A 19988-nucleotide genomic window follows, 5' to 3' on the forward strand; every position below is an offset into this window, starting at 1 on the left:
CCAGGATGCTGTCATTATGGAAATTGTCATATGCTGTCATATGGAAACCTACATTTCTTTAACCAAACTCACTGTTAAATTAATATGATATATATCGCATATATGGATATGATATACACTGTATATATATTGTAGTTCAGTTTTACTGTGTATGTGGACACAGATAAAACCATACGTGTTATTAAAACAAGAAGTTTTGGAAGAGTGCTTTAAGTTTTAAATAGAATTGATTTGACATCGACTTCCAGGAGCAGTATCAGGGAAAATTAAACCCAGTTTTGGCCAAGGAATGACAACTGCTGCATCTATAGGTAGTGCAAAGAAAGCATCCTCTGTTGAGCTGTACCACTAAGATCTGGGCTTCTTAAAATGTTCCTAAATCTTTTTTCCATTACCAGTTAGCTAGGAAAGGTAAAGATGATGATGGAAAACACACTTTGATTTCTCCACTTCACTTTTTTGTATTTCATTGATTAACAAGCTTCTTGATTCTTCTGCTCTTTTGACTGTTTATTGAACAGGATATAAGTGTAAGAACTATGAATGTTAGTTTTTCTTCTAGCTATGTAAAATCTGTGGAAACCTGGATACATGGCAGACAGCAGGAACTGCTCATGCACTGGCAGAGGTCCCAAGCAGCGAACAAAACCTTATGACTTGTTTTATTAAATCATTTCAACACTGCACAAGAAATTTGGGTCCTACTGAAATCAATGGAAAGTTTGCTGTTAGTTTCAGAGCAACTTTGATTTGATTCATAGTTCCCAAGTATCATGGACATGTGTGTGATAAACTGTCAACTGAGGATTATCTGATGCCAAATGGTCTTAGCAATGTACTAACAACCTAACCCAAACTACCTTCAGAGCCGTTAAAGGTACCCGACAATGCACTTTTCCATACACTTCCAAAAATATTCTGTACTTCACCTTACAAAAGAGGAATGTTCCAAAGACAACATATTCTAAACTTTAATTCACATATGCTTCATATTATCTCTCTTGTGGGTTGTGCTTTACCAAAATGGTTTTATATATGTTTTCACAGCTGATCATGAGTTGAATATAGAACGTTCATGTGCCTGACTTCACATGAACACACACAATGCATTCTCTTGATTCCCTTCTTACATCATTCTTCCTTGTTCCAACCTCTTCCCTTTTTGAAGCTTCTTAATTTTCTCCAGAATACCAAACCAGGCTCCCACTCCTATCAGCAGCTTGTGATAGGATGAGTAATAAAAAAGAACAAGTCAGATATGACGTCTAGGAAAGATGAGCCTCATCAGCTGAGGGACTTCTCAGGGTTTCAATGTACATCCTTTCTGGCTGGTGGTACTACAGTGCATTGGCATTTGGGTAATTGCAAGAAATAAAGTCCAAGTACATTTGTTTTGTTTTTTACAGGTTTTATTGATAATCCAGTATTTAAATTACCATTTCTTTTGACCTAAAATAATAGCTGTAGGGCTTATTTTGTGACTTATTCAACAATTTTCTTGGAAAACTACTTTTTTGTAAGGTCTACTTCAGTTATTCAGAAACTTAACTAAAGGAAGCAACTTGTTCATCTGGTGTTACACAGTTGCATGGATATACAATTGCATGATAAACCCACTGTGACTTTCTATCTGCTGTAAGCCACCTCGTCTCCCAGTGGCTGGCTCTCTGGGGAGGTAAGTCCTTCACTGGGAGCTTCACTAGGGCTGTTTTCTGCAGATGGTTCTCCGTTACTTGCACTTCCTGAAAAGACAATTTAATGAAGATGAAGATAAGTTTCACATCTTTGATACAGCAAGCTAGAAGGGATACATTTTGTCAATGACGCTGAAGAGCCCTTTTCTGCAGCTATAAATGTTCAGGAAGCTGTTGTTCTCAGCTTGCAGTCCATTTGCAGAATGCTTGAGGGTAATGGCTTATCACCTAATGATAATTAAGTATTATGCTTCCAGAATGCCTTAAATAACTGCATTTGGAATGCACTCCACTTGAGCAAGATTTGTTCTTTCTTTTTTCGTATTATCTCCCAATACTCACCTACCAGGCAGGAAGTGTGGGTAACATAATTTTTTTCTCTGTCTGGAATACATAAAGGAGCCACCTCCTGTGACAGATGTCTTCATTATTCTTTACCTGTTATGATTTTGGTCTCCAACCCTATTTCAGTAGAGCAGTTGCTTCAGTAGAGCAGTTGCTTCAACAACACTGAACTGAGCCAAGAAAGTGTACTGATGGTGCTTATTTGATGTATCCTAAACACAGTGCTCACAATGCTGGCCCTCATACTAAAGAAATCTGTTTTCTAGTGATTTCCAAAAGGAAGGTGTGAATAGAATGGGTAAAAGATGAATGTTAACCATAACATTCCCGATTTGGTCTTGATTCAAGTCAGAACTATGAACACTGTTGCTTTATTTGGGCTCTTATGTGGCTGCTACACATGGTATCTCAGAGCCAGCTGTGAAGGCTTCAGCTTTGCTAGCCATTGAGTTTTCTACAGGTGAGGTCCAGTATGGCTAACTTGGACACATAAAGTATGAATAAATGTCTAAATTTAGGCACATGAGGTAGGCAGACAGGATTTTGAAGACTAAAAGGTAGCTCCTTCCCGTTTGCAACACTGTTCTGTTTAGATACCAGTTAGATGAGTAAGAGATGTAGACTGGAAACAAGTCTACCTGTCTGGGATGCAGTGAGAGGCCCCTTATAAAGGGACTCACTGTTAGGCAGAGCAGTCCACCACCCTATGCAAGGGGAATTTTAGCATTCAGACATACTGTCTGAACATGCATAAATATTACGGAGCTCCTGTTTTTAACTGAAATTCAAGTTTTTAACACATTCCCTGGAAAAAGCCATACACAGCGTTTTTCCACAATGGCCACACTTCTTGTTTCTCATTTTGATGTTTCCCATGGAAACCATCATGATGCAGAATATAAAGCATGTCTTTGAAACGCAACTATGGGAACTCCCCTTACTAAACCCAAACCTTTTCAAGCATCATCACGTTCATAATTCCCCAGGTGAACTGCCCCCTAAAATGCCAACTTTACAAACTGTTTTTCAAACAGAACTTCAACACATTTATAGATCATCTGCAATAATTCAGATTCAAACTTTCCTCCATAATTTGTAAAGTCACTACCAGTAAAGACCATGAAGAATCATTGCATTTATGCCACAACTTTTGTTAAACTGCCTTAAATTCCAACAACATAGATTTCAATTATATGTCAGGAACAAGCAATACATTCTGTCATTAAATAGTGCTGTCTGATCACAAAATGAAACACCTACTTCAAAAACATTTTTACTAAATGGAAAGAAAATGATGGTAAGTTAAGCTGGATCTATACACAACAGCTTCTAGATCCAGCAGTGAATAACCTAAAAGACATGTAACTTTAGCTGTATAAGAGATTCTAAATATGAGGCTTTATTCCAGAAGCTTCAATTTATGAGTTACCCCTAATTTGACATTTCTAAGTCAAGACATTTCACATAGCAGTAAAAAAAAGATCAAGAAAAAGATGTGAAAAGCCAGTTGCAGTTTAATTTTACGAGCACTGGTTTGTCCTGTTAGTCTCTATTTTACTCAAATACTGTTGTTTTTTTTTTGCTTAAAGATCACAGATGATATATGAGGCTGGAGAGATACTGATTTGAAGGAAGAGGTGAGAGGGACAAAACCCTAAGATTCATCACAGTCGGTTGAGATTGCATCAAAATAGACCCGCGGTCTCTACAGCTGTGCACTTGGATGTGAAAATGATTGTTTCTTAGCAATGCCTCTTGCTGCCACACTCATAAACTCCATCTTCTTGGCATGAGGCAAACAATTGCAACCCACAACCAAGATTCAGCAGTCAGAATGAAAAGTGTGTCATACAGTCCAAAAACACTATTATGGAACTATATAATTATTAAAAGGCAGGAAGCTGCTCTCTTCTCCACTAAGTATGTGTTAGATTGGATCTCACAGTAGCTGACTGACAAATATTTCCCCCTCAGAATAGAGCACCAGGTACATCATCCAAAACCCCTCAAACCCCATTTCAGTTCTCTTGACTAAACTCATTCTACAGTCTCACCAGCCCACTCCTGCAAAATGTAATGTCTGAGAGCAATGCAAGTGATGAACTTATACCAATGGACTGACACTGCTTTGGCATGAATTTCTGCACTATCTCCTCTTAAAAGAAACTGAGGGTGCTCAGCCATCAGCACCATGCAGACCTTCTAGCTGAACTGATGGAAGTTATGAATCTTTTTTCACAAGAAGGAGGGCTCAGATTGTTATCAAGAGACTGACAGCACGAGACTCTGTAAGAAACCATCCCATGCTGTGGTCTGAAGCACAAATGGCTTTCATGTGATGGTTATTTAAATAGAAGCCATATAAGAAGCCTCACTATTTCAGGGTCAGATGAAATTAAAGATGGCTATCAAAGCAAGGTGACAAGCCAATGGTGCTATGAGATGGAATTTAGCCAAAGTCAGCTGTGTAGCTTCATTACCATGGTGCTGAGGCCAAGCAAATACTGGCTTGAAGAGAAGGCAGTATTTGCTTGCAGAATAACATCCTGACATGTACTTTTTAAACCTTCTCCTTGACAATCTATGCGCCATAAATCTCACACTGTGTGGCTTGTTTTTAAATAAATGACTCATCTCTGTGAACTCTTTCAGTGTGTTTTTCTCTTCCTTTCTCAATTTTAATGTTTAACATCCAAGTTCTTGGTTTTGGCCAGTGATGGAGGCAGGATATTGAGCTAGGCAAACCATTGGACTGAAAAATACATGAATGTTCTGCTTTTATGCAATTTTGGATGGTTTAAACCTGCTCCATCTCAAAAACAATCTGTCCTGGTATATATTTTCCCACCTTTTGTGGGGGGTTTCTGTAAGCAGTGGGAATAGCCTCTGTCCGTGGTGCTCAGTCAACAGTTGTTCTGACAGAGCTGTGACTTCAACTCGTTGTGACACTACACAGTCATAATGATGTATGAATAATTCCCCAAAGATCTAGAAACTATAACCAGGACTCTCTAAACATCAGAATCAAGCTTTTCAAATTAGGAATATCTTGACCAGCAGAAAGAGAGATCAAAATAGCCCCTCTGAGATTGAAAGACATTAAGGGATACCAGGAAATGGACAAAGAGGCCTACAGCAATATTTTGAGTCCAGTTTTGAATAAAAATGAGTAATGATTCAGGTTTTCTCTTGACCAAGAGCATTGATGCTTTGTGCTTGTACGAGAGCCATCAACTTAAATGTTCTGAGACGCTGTAGTTTTGTGTCACTCAAACATCAGCCTCAGTCTGTTCGAGATGGACTGTCAGGCATAGATAGTCTGAGTAGCTTGGTGTCTTGGAGATTATATTTTGTTCTCAGAAGTGCAACTGGCCCCCAGAGCAGAAAGGGCCTGGATTGTGTTCTCTAAGATGAGTCCTTAGGACATAAAAAACCACTTGTAAGCTTGCAGGCCTCCAACAATAATTCAAAACATCTCTGCCTGCCAAAAATGGATGGTTTTCTCTTCTTTCCCTGAGGCTATCCAAATTTATTTACAAGATACACAGACATGAAGGGGAGTTTATTTACCAGAATAAATTGAGTGCTCAGGACAGAGCAGCAGTCTGAAGTCTTAGCAGAGTTGGTTTTATTGTCCTAAGCAATAAGAAAATAATTGGAGGAATCTCACATCTGCACTGAAATCCAGGGAGACAAACTGATATATAAGGGGCATAACCAGGACAACTATAAGAGAAACCAAAGAAGCTGATCCAGTGAGAAATCGAAGCATGCAGGATCCATAATCAGATGTATCTAAAGCCTCAGTTAGCACTTTACAGTTGGTAGACGTTATTGTGCTCCTCCTAAGTCATATTAATCTCAATATGCTCATATTAGGTGCTTCCAGCAGAAAAAAGAGGCCTGTATGCCCAGTCTTCCAGTTTAGTCAAAGTTTATATTATGACTGCAAATAGTATCAGAAGATCATTATTTATCATATCTTCTGTCATCATGGTAGGAAGATCTCTCTAGCTCTAAATCCAGGACAATAAAACTTTATTACACACTATCTGTTGTACTACATCCTTTCAGTCTCAGGGGAGTCTTAACTATATACCCTGGACAATGCAAAATATTTAGTTTATGAGAAGTATTTTTACACATTGACATAACAGGACTAAAGTCAGAGGAAATCATTAAGCAGAGAATTTAGGTTTTCTTGAATGACAGGAAACATTCTGCTCACCTGTGAGTGCTCTCAGTCTTCTGATATAATCGGACCAAAAGGAACAGTCTGCTTTTTTTAATCCTTTAAGAGTTGGCAAGGAAACAGTGAACTCCTTGTAGTTATCGCCATCATCATTTGGCAGATACATAGGCCAGGGAGGCAGCACCTCTGACATTCTCCTTGAGAAATTATGAGGATAGTTTGGATTTCTAGGAGAATTGGAGAAATAATCATTAGAAAACAATGAGGTGAACAGTAAAATGCAGAAGATTGGCTAGGTCAAGGAAATGTATATCCAGTCCCCCTGACCAGCAGGGTTGAAATTCAGTCCAGACTGGTGAATCATTCACAGTGTCTCTCCTGTTCATTTCCTAAGGAACAGGAAGTGTTTGAACAGACTCAAGGCTATAAATACACTCAACAGCCCCTATCCCAAAGCAACCCAAAGTCCTCTAAAAGTCACAGTTCCCACACTAGCTTTCCTGAGATACTCATTCTTGAGCATGGCCACCGGGCCACAGCACAGTAAAGCTGAGGGTTATTCACATTGTTGGTAAAGGGTGCAGTACGTCTCATAGGCTTTCCACTTTCTTCTGGGAATAAGGAAACTCTTAGCCAAGAGACTTCAGAAATGGGGTTCTAGAAATAAGATCTGGAAACAACACCAAGGCCTTTGTAGCCTCCATGTATTTCAGTAGAATTTGCAGCTGCCATGGAGATAAAATTCCTATTACTTATAGCTAAGTGTCATACTACAGATATTTGATATCTGCTTGACAACTTGGCCATGACTTCCTACTAAAAAAGTCATGGCCAAGTCATTTTCGTTTCTTGATAGGACAAGAGGAAATGGCCTCAGCTGTGTCAGAGGAGATTCCCTGGAAGTGTTCATGAGTGTAGATGAAGCTCTTAGTGACATGGTTTAGTGGTGAACTTGACAGTGCTGTGGCAATGGTTGAACTTGATGATCTTAAAGATCTTTTCCAAACTTGTTGATTCTATGGTTCTATGATTCTAAAAATGCCCTCTCTGTAGGACTACAAATTGCTAGAGGAAATGGAGGCTACCTGAGTGAGGGCAGGATCTGGACTACATTCCCTCTACTTCTCTCACCTTCCCCAGTCACAGCAATTCTTAAATGTCACATACTTACCCAGAGTTTACAAAATTGGAGATATACTGCATAACTTGCAAGGAAAGGCTCTTTTCTTCCAGTGTAAATTGGTCTTTGTACTTTGGGTAGAATGGCAGTCCAAATGCATACTGCACATCCAACAACAGCTCCTGACCTGAACTGTAAAAATATTTATATAAATATAATCAAAAGCATTATCTATTTGTTTTGGGGTTGAAAGGGATCTAATTAAATTCTGAAAATAAAGCAAAGTTTTAAATCAATGACCATTAGTTAGAGTGTGGTTAGCTGTAGCGCTTCGTGAAATCAGAACATGAAAGAAGAGCAAGCAATAGCAGAAGAATTTGCCATGAAGTTAATGGAAGACAGGAGGGCACATTTTCTAAGTTAACTGGAAATATAAGAGAAAGTGATAGAGGGAGAAAGCCATTTGGCTATTCCTGAAATGCCTGTTAAATTTTGTACAGATTTTCACTAAAATTAAGTTCAGAAAGTGGAAGCAAGTGGTGACATGGAATCTGGCAGCCATGATGGAAGGTTAATTATGGTTCATTTCAGACTTGGAATAAAAACCTGGCCCTTCTTAACAGCAACTGGATTTTTTCCATTGAGTTCATTTGGCCAAGGATTCTGCCCCAGATCTTTGGATAAGGAAAGAGGTAATAGGAGATGTTTATAAAGATTTCTCTTAGACATAGTTTTAATCTAATTTCTCTGCTGGCTGAGTGGTTTTGGTGCATACAGTCTGTTCTCCCCACGTTTTACATGTCAGTCAAGTCAAAACCACTTGAGATAATTACCTAAATCAGATTTAAGAAAGAAAAACTGTTGTGAAGTTCCATGTAAAAATTAACACATATAATAAGGAATATATCAACAAGTCAGAGACAAGACTGGCCTGGCAAGACAACACTTGTAGGACCTAGCAGCAAAGGTTCCACAACTCAACATCTTCAAGTCCTGCAGAAAAACAGTGGTCAGCTTCTACTAATAAAGTTGCAACTAAACTATGCTCAACACATAGCTATGAACCACAGCTCAGGAGACATTTCTGGTATGGTCCAATTCCATTTTCTGTATCCCACATCTAGACAAAGGTCTTATTGACTTGGTTAAAGGCAGACAACATCAGGGGACCTGGGAGAAGGAACAGATGTGAGACAGGAATAAACAAATCCCAGATTCACTCAGCAAGATTCCATCTGTAGTGGCTGCAGAGGCTGTTGTCAAAATGTGGCACAATTGAAACTATTTTATCTTTGGATAAATGAAATGCAGCAGTTTTGATATGACTCTGATACTGCCTCTAATATGGAGCAAGGCTTGTAGTTCAAATGTTATGGGCAGGTGGGCTGAAAGCAAGATGACTCCTTTACATTTTATGAGTGGTGGCACCAAAACCCCTGTTTTGAAAAACACACAACCCTCTAAATGAAATACATCTTTGGTTGTATTTTCCTTGGTCTTATCATAATACCTCAGTAATACTTTGCATCTGGAAAGTGAATTATTCACAGATTATTCACCAAAAAAATGTAGAACTGAAACAAGATTAAAGCATATTTTTGTTCCCCAAATGTTTATAGAAGGATTAAGCAAGATCATAGTTTAATAATTTTGCTTTAAAAATAATTTGCTTGGCCCAGTATATTACAGCAATGTTTAGTGTCAGTATTGCAGCAAAGGTTCTATATTCTTAAAGGATCTATTTCCTTTTCAATGAAGAGTCACATCTGAATAGAATAGACGACATTAAATTAGTTGAGATGCAATAAGGGACAAATGTACCCATGGAGGGAAGGCATAGCAGAGATGAATTTATCTTTAAATCTAAAACAAGTGAGCTGGGACTGAGGGTTTTTCCCCAAATGAGAGTGTGTTCCCATGTTTCTGGACATCAAAACTGTCAAGATCACAGCCCAGAGTAAAATTCAGCAAACTCCTAAACACAGAACTTAAATTAACAGAATGGAAATGACCCATAATTATCCTAATTGAAATCTATACAACTGCAATGGGTTTAATACAGAGACATAAGAAGTGGTACAAAACTCTACAGTTTCATGGGCTGCTTTCAGTATTTCCAGTTGATGGTACCACACACCCTGGCAAATATCGATAGCAAGAAGATGAGAAAGAAAACACCAGGTTAGGAGGGCAAAAAGGCATATAAATACATGCACAGATCACTAAAGAAAACTGCAAACCATCTAGATGGCAGCTAGATGGAAAACATCAGGGGAACATTTCTGTCTCCTTCCTCTGACTCTGATCATCATCTATTACTGCAAATAGGGGAATGCAATATGGCCAGATATACCCAAATATATACCCATATCCAGGATTCTGGAGTCTTGTAGGAGCTCTGTGTGTACCCACTGGAGCACCAGATAGTTGACACTGTTTTCACTGGAAGAAATGTGGAGTAAGAGAAAGAGAGAACTAACAGATACACATGTATAACTTCACTGTTGTACACCGCTTGCTCTGCAGGGAGGTTTTTATGCCTTGAGCTGCTCTAGACCACATTCCTGACACTCCAGGGTGCCATATAGGTGATTTAACAGCATCAGCTCTAAATGGAGAAATGCAGACCCCAGCAACTGGTGACCTTCAGAGGAAAATGTGATAAAAGGAAGGACTGCAGAGACAATGGCAAAAGAGGTTTTGAAAGTGTTTTTAAGGAAGATAAGCTAATAGCAACTAACTTCCCCTACTTCCCCCTTTTCAATGAACAGATCAGTCATTTTAGTAACAGTAAAGTATGTAGTTAAATGTAAGGATGATATCTTGGCTTCACAGGACTCACTTCAGATCTTCTTTTCTTTATAAGATGTCAACAATTTTAGAAGCAGATTCCCAGCTCTTGTTCTGTGACAGTCCAATAGACTGGTATATTGAGCCATGGGAAACCTGGGAGCCAGACTCTACCACTTTGTTCCCACTGAAGTGAGCTTTCCTTGGAGAATTATTACCTCACTTCAGAAGGAGGTGCTACTACAGTTTACTTACCCAGTTTACAGAAAAACAGGTGGTAAAATCAGAAGTTTTGTGACATTCATAAGCCAACGATTCAACAGCAGACCCTGAAATATCACTTGCTGGGAATTTTCATTATCCAGTGCCAACCCATTTAATTGGGAAGGTATTGGTTCTGGGAAAATTTTCCTTAAGTCTAAGATGGAGTTTCCATTTAAATGTTTCCAAGTAAGAAAGGGATTTCATAGCCATCAGATACTCCACTGCACTCGCTATTGAACTGTAGCTACTTTCACAAAGAACAGCTTCAACAGAGAAGAGTAAAAGATGGGAAGGTCAGAACTTAGAACAAAAAACACCCAGGTTATGGCTGATTTGGTTCAAATTCTTGTTCCAAGTCAAACAGAGCACAGATGTAACCCCAGATTTCCAACACTTGAATTTACTTTCTTTACCACAAGCTTTTGGAACAGTGAAAAAATAAAAGCAACACCCCCTAACCCGATCCTCAAAAATTTTGTTTGCAGAACGGAACTGTCATTAATGGTATCCATAATCATGGCAGCCAGAGCAGAAGAACATGATCTGGCAGACCACCATGCTGTTGTACATGACGTCTGAATGCACAATTTAGAGCTGGGGCTGCAGAGACCTCACACTGTGATCCATTGTAAACTAGGACATAGATCTCATTTTGAACTTTGTCCTTGTTCTAGATCTGGCTAATTATTTCATACTGGAAACTCATTTTGATGATTAATGACTGACTATAGCCTAAGACTTCTCTTTTTTCCCCCCCCCTTTTGTTGAGAAATAGGCCTTACCCTCCCAATGTAACAATTTCAATAAATCTCAGTCTTTTTGAGTCACAGCTTCTATTCTTAGTTGGCTTAATGTAGTTTCTGGTTCTTTTTTAAAACACCACACACACATAGAAGCCAATATAAATTAACTCAAAATTCAAATGACATCCTATACAGTACCAAAATACCAAACTTCCCACTGCTATCCAATCATTTAAACTTTAAAATAACAAGATAAACAAAATTCTAGCTAGAGTTCAGTCAGAGTTCCCAGTAAATTGCTCAAGATGAAAAAGAAGACTGAAGAAGAATCAGTTTGTCATTAGTGAACATAACAATGGAATGTTTGTTTACTATTATTTTAGCTGTGTGGGCCAACAATGATAGATATTTTATCCCTTGTAAAGCACAGATAACTATTTACAGAATACTTTCCTAATATGCATTTTCTACAACAAAAAACTAACGTGTGGCCATGAGTTTCCTTTTCTTCTTGTGCTTTAAAATGTTTTACTGGTAAGTAGGCAAAAGAACCACACAAATGGAAATTTAAACTTGTTGAAGAACTTGACACCTCCTCTTGAATAGCACATGAGAGGAATTTAATTGTTATTTTCACTTCAAAATCATTCTGTCTTCATTGGTGCAAATAATTTTAGCCAATTCTTTTAACACTGAATATTTTTTTATATTCAATCTACTGTCCATTTTATGACACAAGCACTCCCTTTTTTACAAGGATACCGTTTTGGCATCCTGGTTTTTTGGTTGGTATTTTTTTTAATGAATGAGGAGACTGGGACAAATATAGTCTAGGACCTATATTTTTCAATCCCAAGTCTGAAAAACCTTGTGTTGGCTCTGCTCACCCTGTCACTTGGCTTTAGTGAGAATAGCTCATTTATATGCTGATTGGATTCAACAGCACAGGTGAAACCCAGACTCACAGAGTTGATGATAAATCTCCTGTTGATTTGAGTCGAGATAGGATTTCATAAGAACCATGTCCCTGGAGAAGAGACTATGATTTATCTATAAAATGCCACTGCCTGCATCAACCTTCTGTGTTTATTTTCAATCAATTGATTTGGAATTAATTTTTGCAAGAAGTATTGGGAATGCCAAATGTGGTATTTCTGCACATCTACATTCTCTTCACATTAATGTACACATCTACATTCTCTTCTAATACCAGCAGATTTGAAGACTATCATCAAGTATCCTAAGCTCTTAACAGGCCCCATGTCATCAAGGCTGTGGGAGAGGAAGCAGTCTCCCAACACTGAACTTTGCCTGGACTGAAATGTCCATTTCAATTATAAGGAAAAATGATTATATACATATTTATATATATATATAGAACACCACACATCTTATGAAATGAAATAGTACATGATTTCAGAGAGGAAAAAAGTAATCAAAGGATGGATATTTATAGAAATTTAATGAGCCAATGTAAGGCCTGGTGTGACCTCTGCAGTTCTTGGGATGCGTTTGGCTCACTGTGTCTCCTCACATTACAAAGTCCTGCCAAATAAATGGGGGAAAGCATGTGAAAAACAGATGAACATTTTTCTTTCTTCTTTTCAGGAAAATCAGGACATATGGAAAAAGCTTAACTCCTAACGGGACTAAACTGCCAAATTTATCCACCTTTGTAGAAAAAAATCTTACAGATGATACATGTGACTTGCAAAAGTATCCTAGAGTTTGCTGTGCCTTTTCCACTTGAATTACTCCCAATATACACAGTGTTCTACTCTGTATTATAGCTGGGCCAACTGAAGAAAACAAAACTGAAATAGCAGATAATAAATTCAAGAACCTGCAAGCTCACACTACTTGAAAAAAAAAGAAAGAAAATCATAGATCTTCATACAGGAAGAAAATACTTTTGTAGACTTGTCAGAACTCCTAAGTAACACAGATTACAGAATTCTGTCAGGCAAATCTTTGTATGGTTAATAATATTATCCTTCTCAAAACCTTAGTAATAGGCATGTTGACACTTGAGTGCATCTTTGGGGACAGAAACTCATGCATTTGTTCAGTATGCCTACTCCCGAGTTGAACGAATGGATGAATTTCCTTTAAAAGATGGTGTCCATCCAAAGACATCAGAGCACCAAGGAAGGGCTTTTTAGATATATGGACTTTCTGCTTAGCTTCTAGATTTTGTGGGAACAGCTGTTCCCAGTGTAGCACATGTGGTTCCTGAATTTTGGTTCAAATAAAGTTGAGGTCTGCTTTTTTTGCGTTTGGTACTTTGCTTTTGTGTATTTATGGCTAATTTCCAAGATGTGAAAAATCTACTAAATGACAACTAAACCACTCCATGGGAAGACAAAACAAATTGTTCAGACCTCAAGTCTTGAGCAACACAGAAACTATCTAAAGACTTGAGAATGGCGTGAGGTTGAATCAGTGGGAGAGTGTTTTCATAGCTGCAGCTGACATAACACGATGGATAAGACCACAGGGTTGACATGCAATTCCAACAAGAAGAACAAAGCAACGACTTTTAGGAGATGATTGAGAGTACAGCCTTATAGAGAAAAACTACAAGTTGCAGCAAGTGTATATCACTACCTAAAGTGATTCTGGTGCTTGCCCAGCTACGGAGGCAAGGTGCATCTTGTCACTGTTGTCACCCACCTGTGCCCTCTGTGTTTAGATGAGTTTCTTTGAAGCCCAGAGTCATAACTTTCTGCCTACCTCCACAGCACCAAGCTGACACTGTGGCCCCCCAACCTGTGGGGTGTTCGTACTCATGGACTAACAGCTGCAGTCAGGAGAAGAGCCTCAAGTGGACAACAAGTGGTGAACAGATTAAAGGACAAGGATATGACTATTACAAAAGCAAAAGAGTAGAAAATCTCCTTTAATTAAAGGGATATTAACAACAGCCAGAATTAGCACAGCATATATAACAAATAGAAAATTAAAGTACTTCAGATAGCTGAATGGGTCTATACAAAAACTTTTCTTTTTTTTTTTAGTCATAATTTCTTTCCTTCAGTTACAGGAACCATAGAAAGTGTCACGGAAATCCAGCCAACTCTGAGCACTGGCAATGAGAAGTCTTTTGGCAACTCACACCAATGTGCACAAGAATACACAGTCAGAAGGTAAAGACAGACTCAACTAAAATGGCTTAAAACAGAAACTCATTAATCTTAGATGAATCTGTCCAGTGCACAACAGTTAAAATCTTTTGCGACAATTGGAATGTTAATGACATTACAAGATAGAGCTTCATTAAGTCTCAGTTTAGACTCCTCAGTAACAACCATAATGCTTTGCCATCCTGCTGCAGCTGATGATCTGGCCTACTCAGTGAGCAGAGCACTGATTTTTACCCACCATCTTTAAGACAGCACATTTGGCACCACAGTGTGACTTGGAAACGATGCTGGCATGGCAAGCAGTGCTACTTCATATAATATGTCAAAATCACCCAGAAACCTCTTGGAGGGTGAAGGAGGCAAATCTTTGTATGGTTAATAATATTATCCTTCTCAAAACATACTTCTGCTATCACATATTTCTTTAGTGTAACTAAAGCTGTACTCCAGCCCTCCTCACTAATCCTAGGCAATGCTGAGCAGCCACATTCCTCCCGCATTGTTTTGAATAAATGTTTACTCCGAGGCCTAAGTGTTCTCAAAGAGAGAGTGAGAAAATGGCATCTGGGTTATGTATATATTTTTACCACAGATCATTAATGCAGGAGTTGGCTACACATCCCACTCCTTATTTAAATGGGAACTGAAGACTAAAGCAGACACAGTTTCAGGCCAAGCTCAGGAGAACGCTACCACGTGGAAGGAGGTATTAGTTTGCTCTCTGCAAGATCCATTTATCTATATGAAAACTGTCAGTCCATGGGTTTATGTGATTTTCCACATATGTCATAGACATCAGTTTAGAGTGGGCTTTTTAATCCTACCCCTGTATCTATGCATGCTGGAATGTGTGTATGTGTATACATCTTAGAAACATCCAGCTGTGAGACAAACTTTTGCTAATTGACTTGTACTGGTAAAAATTCTTCCCTGTTTAATAACTTTTGGTCTACTTTGCATCATTGCAGTTGGGTCTGTCTTTGGCTGAGTTCCTCCTCCTTTCTTATTTATCGTGCTGTGAGTTATTAGGAGACTGCTCTATGTCAAACAAGAGGAAATACCACTACTTTTTCATCTCTGCATTTTAACTGTTGTGTTACACGTTTTGGGGGATGTACATAGAGTGGAGAGAGGTGGCAGGGTAGAAATTGATGACTGTGTTACTTATCTTAGTGAATGGCCATTTCCCCAGCCAGAATATTTTATCTAAGAGTAAATAGTCTTCCATTGCTGCAGTTATCTGAACACAATATGATTTTAAGGTACTCTTTCCAATATCCCTGTGAGGTAGCTATTAATAGTTACTATAGATAATATTATCTTTCTGATATCCGTGACAAACACAAAGAGGGAAAGGTCCATATCCTGTGTACACTGACATCTTAGGAAGAATTTAGAAACCAAAGACCAAAAAAAAATCATTATTTTATGTCTTATGTTACCCAATGGACATAATACTAGAGAAGTTTCCATTTTTATAAGCAGAGTTCTGTATCTCAGCAAACCAAGACGAGATTATCAAATAGACTGAGAAACAAATTTTTCTGTCAATTACCTATGAGTGATCAGGAACATCAAATGAGGCGTTCTTCCAGCTACAATGCACTGGAGGGTATCTGATCCCGTATGGTCTACTTACATGACCACTATGTGTGAAGCATACTGTTAGCTATTGCATTCATTAACACAAAGAAATGGCAGTAACAGGGTTCTTCCATTATGGAATTTAATAGCTAAAGTGTTTGCAGGGTCCCAGATTAAATTCTCACTTCTGATGAGCAAGTTCAAACCCACACCTTCCTACCTTCTAGCTAAGCTGCACTTGGTATCAGTATCTGCCTCTGCTCCTCCTCCTAAGAAGAGTCACAGATTTCAGAGAAGAACTGGAGAACTGTCAGGGCTTATTACTCCAGGGGTTAGGGAAGTACCTTGGGAATATGTGACATGGTTGCCAGATCTTTCCCCAAAATTAGTTCATGTGTTCTCCTTGAAGTCTGTTTCATGTGCACTGCTGGTTTTAGTCTGGTAGGGCAAATGGCCAGTAACATTCCCAGGAACTGAGCTTTGTTGGTTTCAGAAACTGACGGTTTCTCAGTTTTTAGCACTTCAGGCCATTCTCCCATGTGAAGCTCCTACCCTCAACATCATCACATCATTGGCATGCAGTGAGGCTGCCGGACAGCCTGCAATGCACGTATACTATATGCATTGGGAATGCTGCAGGGATGGGAAGTGAGAGAGGTAGCATGGAAAAACCATGATGAAGAATAAGGAAAGATTCATTTAGGAATGAATGACAACAAAGTTTAAACAAAAAGCTTGCAGTATATTCAGCAAATGGCCTAGTGTGGGGTCTCTTGGTAAAACCAGGGTATCACTTCACAAATAGTCATGTCCTAGTGTCAAATGAGATCCTTCTGGACAGGGACAAGATGACATATTCCTGTTTAAGTGCTTCCCTTTGCAAGCTAAACTTTGCAAGCTAAACAACGTTTATTTTAATGGTAGTTAAGTGTAAAGACAAAAGGAGTAAGAATGTAAACGCAGCATACCAATTCAGGCTCGTTTCTCCTTGCGAGGGCTTAGCCTAAGGCATTCGAGCTTCTGCCTTACATTCCTACAAGTTTCAGACAGCATACTGGCTTTGCTTATTCTTTTAAAGAGGGTTATGAAAAGGCAGAATAATAAGTTTTGCACTAAAATCTAAAGTAATTAGCTGGGAAGACCACTGAAAACATAAATACTATTAAAGTGTGTAGCTAAGTGCTATGTAAATTACAACTGCACTGGAAAGTGTGAGGAGAGCTAACCAGGGAGATCTTAAATAAGGCTAAATAGAAAAGGAAACTCTCATCAATTTAAAATCATTGTGTCAAAGCCAGTGAGTCTAAGTTGTATGAGTACTATTTCATCTACTATTAAGTAAGTTCTTATCACAGATGACTGGCTCTCTATCATTCTCCAAAGCAAGAGAAGACTTGCTAGCTAATTTGAGAAGGCTTCTTTTTGTGCAGCTGGATTTTTGGCATACCATAACTCAGCCCTGTTCGGAGCTTTGTAAAAGTCACTTATCTGAGCCTACCAGTAGCCAAAAGGAGCACTGTGAACATTCCCGCTGGAGCTGCCAGTGAAATAACAGCTCCCCAAGGATTAACTTCTCAGCTAAAAAGAAAGCAAGCCTGTGTTGCCGTAGCATAATGGCCTTCATCTGTAACCTAGATCTTGGCTGGTTTCTTTCAAATGCTTTTTCACTATGCTATCAGGAAATGGAATAACCTGCGCAGTTCACAGTATCAAATGGTGCCAGTAGGAACTCGCTGTACCTCCTCTTGAGCCCTTTTGGAGAAAGCCTGAGAAAAAGGAAAGGGTTTGAAGTCTTTCTTGGAGAGAGGCAGTACTCATAAGGGAACAGTTAGAAGAGACCATCCCTGTGTGCCATGCTGCCCTAAGGTGTGGATCCAGGGAATGGGAGGGCTATCGTCACTGCAGTTTCTGATCACCTGGCCCTTGAGAGCAAGGGTTCATGGGGTACCGTGGTGTGTCCCATAGCAGCACAAAGTGCTCAGCACTGCCTGCAAACATCAGTGTCTCATCCTGACTTTTGGGAGGGGCTGGGTCTAAAATAAAACCAGGAAAGGTCACCTTAACAGTCTCTGACTACCAGCTTGTTCTGCACCAAAGGGAACAAGACATCTGCATCTCCTGCAGGCACATAGACCTTTCTGTCTAGAATTTGATTCTCCTACTGACAGTTTTCCAAGTACATTTCTACCATGAAGAGTGACAGAGAGCCTGAGCCTGCAAATGCTTGTGCTCGAAAATATTTGTCCTCCCATGAGACAGTCTGTTGTCTGATCACAAGTCACGGTACTGGAGCAGAGAGGAATAAACCCCAGAGCCCCTCCACACTGAAGGCCACTCAGTGTAAGTACAGTACAGCTGCACTGACTTCAAAAGGGGGCAGTGTTAAATTATGTTGAGTCCTTAGAAATTGTTACCCCATTTATCTTGAGAGCTGTGGACTCCTGATGGCTCTGACCACATCCTAGTTCTTTACAGGAGGTTTAGCAGATGCAGAGTAGGAAACTAAAAGGCAATCTGGAACTGACTAAGGTAGGTAAGTTGAAAAGGGAGAAATTAATTTAGATGTCTAACTTGGAAAGCCTCAGTTCTGAAACAGCATTCCTATATAGTAAAGAGAGAGAAATAATCTATTAGAGCTCAATCCCTCCCCTGCTAATCTGAACTCTTTATGTGAGGTACCTACACCTATTGATTTACTCCACAGGGTGCCCAAATAGACAGTTCTGGTTTTGGAAACCCTAAATTACAGAACTATAGAATAGTTAGGGTTGAAAAGAACCTTAAGATTATCTAGTTCCAACCCCAAAGAAACATAGTAAAATGCACCTCCTTACCTGCTCTGTGAGGAGCTCTCAGGTACGTGGTACATGAAGACATTTCCTCTGGAGGCAGCAGCCCAGTGACTAGCCATGTTTATGATGGGACACGTGATAAACTGGTCACTGATAAGAAAGGAGAAACAGGGAACAGACACAGTCACATAATGGAATAAGAGAAATATACCCCTCCTCAACCAATAGACTTCTCTCTATATTGACTGCCTACTTTAAATCTCCCCAAACAGCTCATATCTCTACCTGCAAGCCCACTGTGGGAAAACACATTCACCCTCTATAAGTCCTGGAAGATTTAGAATTCACTAAAATTGCTGCTTTATGGAGTGTTGAACAATGCTAATGATACTAAATAAACCAGATCTGATAAATAAGGAGTCTCCTGGCCAAAAGAAGTATTCCCATTTTAGTCTAGTTTATGGGAGCCCATGCTTGTACTAGCATAAAGCACCTTCTTCTGGAAGCACTAGGTTGCAACGGCATCTACTAAAATGACATGTATTTCCTGGGTTAAGGATCAATAATATCATTACTGCATTTGAATCTGTGTGATTTTTTGGGGTAGAGTTTCCAGAGCTGGAAGTGGTAAGAGATCACTTTTGGAGATACCCTGAAGGGCCACTGGCAGGACCCATCAACATGGAAAATCTGGTGTATTTTTGTAGTATGTTTGGGTGAGAAAGGTTAAACAAGAAGAGTGCAATGAGATAGTGAAAAGATAAGTTTATCAGCAGGTATTGCAATGCAAAGGTATGAGTCACGCAAATGTATCTAAACCTTCCTAGCTCCAATTGCCCCAGAAAATGGGTCTGGAAGGTGGATGAGCAGTAGCTAAAAGGAGCACAAGCAGCTCAAGAGGGGCAGGCAGAAAACAGGACACCTTACTGCAACATATCTCATTATGATTCACCAAAGCCACATTATATGTACACATATCACCCCTTCTTATTCTACATGTACAGGTACATTCTACACCCTGGTGATGTTCAAGTCCAGGTTGGACAGAGCTTTGGGTGACATGGTTCAGTGTGAGGTGTCCCTGCCCAGGGCAGGGGTTTGGAAATGGACGATCTTAAGGTCCTTCCCAACCCTAACTATTCTATCATTCTATGTGCCCAAAGACTCTGCACAGTCTTTGGGTGTTTATATATCCATAACTACACAAGCACACACAAGTGTATATGCTGCGGAAGTGGGAGGTTTCAATTCTCAGTGTAGTGAATCTGAAGCAGTAACTGCTCCTTCAGACTTGCAAGGTAAAAAAAAGAATGACTGATGC

At 39.3% G+C, this 19988-nt stretch overlaps 1 protein-coding gene across 1 annotated transcript in view; it reads right to left on the reverse strand.

Moving 5' to 3' along the window:
- Nucleotides 1–1412: 1412 nt before the first annotated feature.
- The window catches only part of TG (thyroglobulin), a 179948-nt gene continuing 161372 nt past the window's right edge, over nucleotides 1413–19988 (reverse strand). The window contains exons 45-48 of the mRNA XM_034069710.1: nucleotides 18710–18817; nucleotides 7403–7543; nucleotides 6268–6458; nucleotides 1413–1742 (exon numbers count right to left, since the gene is read on the reverse strand). Of these exons, the coding sequence (XP_033925601.1) occupies nucleotides 1627–1742; nucleotides 6268–6458; nucleotides 7403–7543; nucleotides 18710–18817 (556 nt within the window). The 3' untranslated portion in view covers nucleotides 1413–1626. The remainder of the gene's footprint in view (nucleotides 1743–6267; nucleotides 6459–7402; nucleotides 7544–18709; nucleotides 18818–19988) is intronic.

Source organism: Melopsittacus undulatus, chromosome 1, assembly GCF_012275295.1.
Source record: "Melopsittacus undulatus isolate bMelUnd1 chromosome 1, bMelUnd1.mat.Z, whole genome shotgun sequence".
NCBI classification, from domain to species: Eukaryota; Metazoa; Chordata; class Aves; order Psittaciformes; family Psittaculidae; genus Melopsittacus; species Melopsittacus undulatus.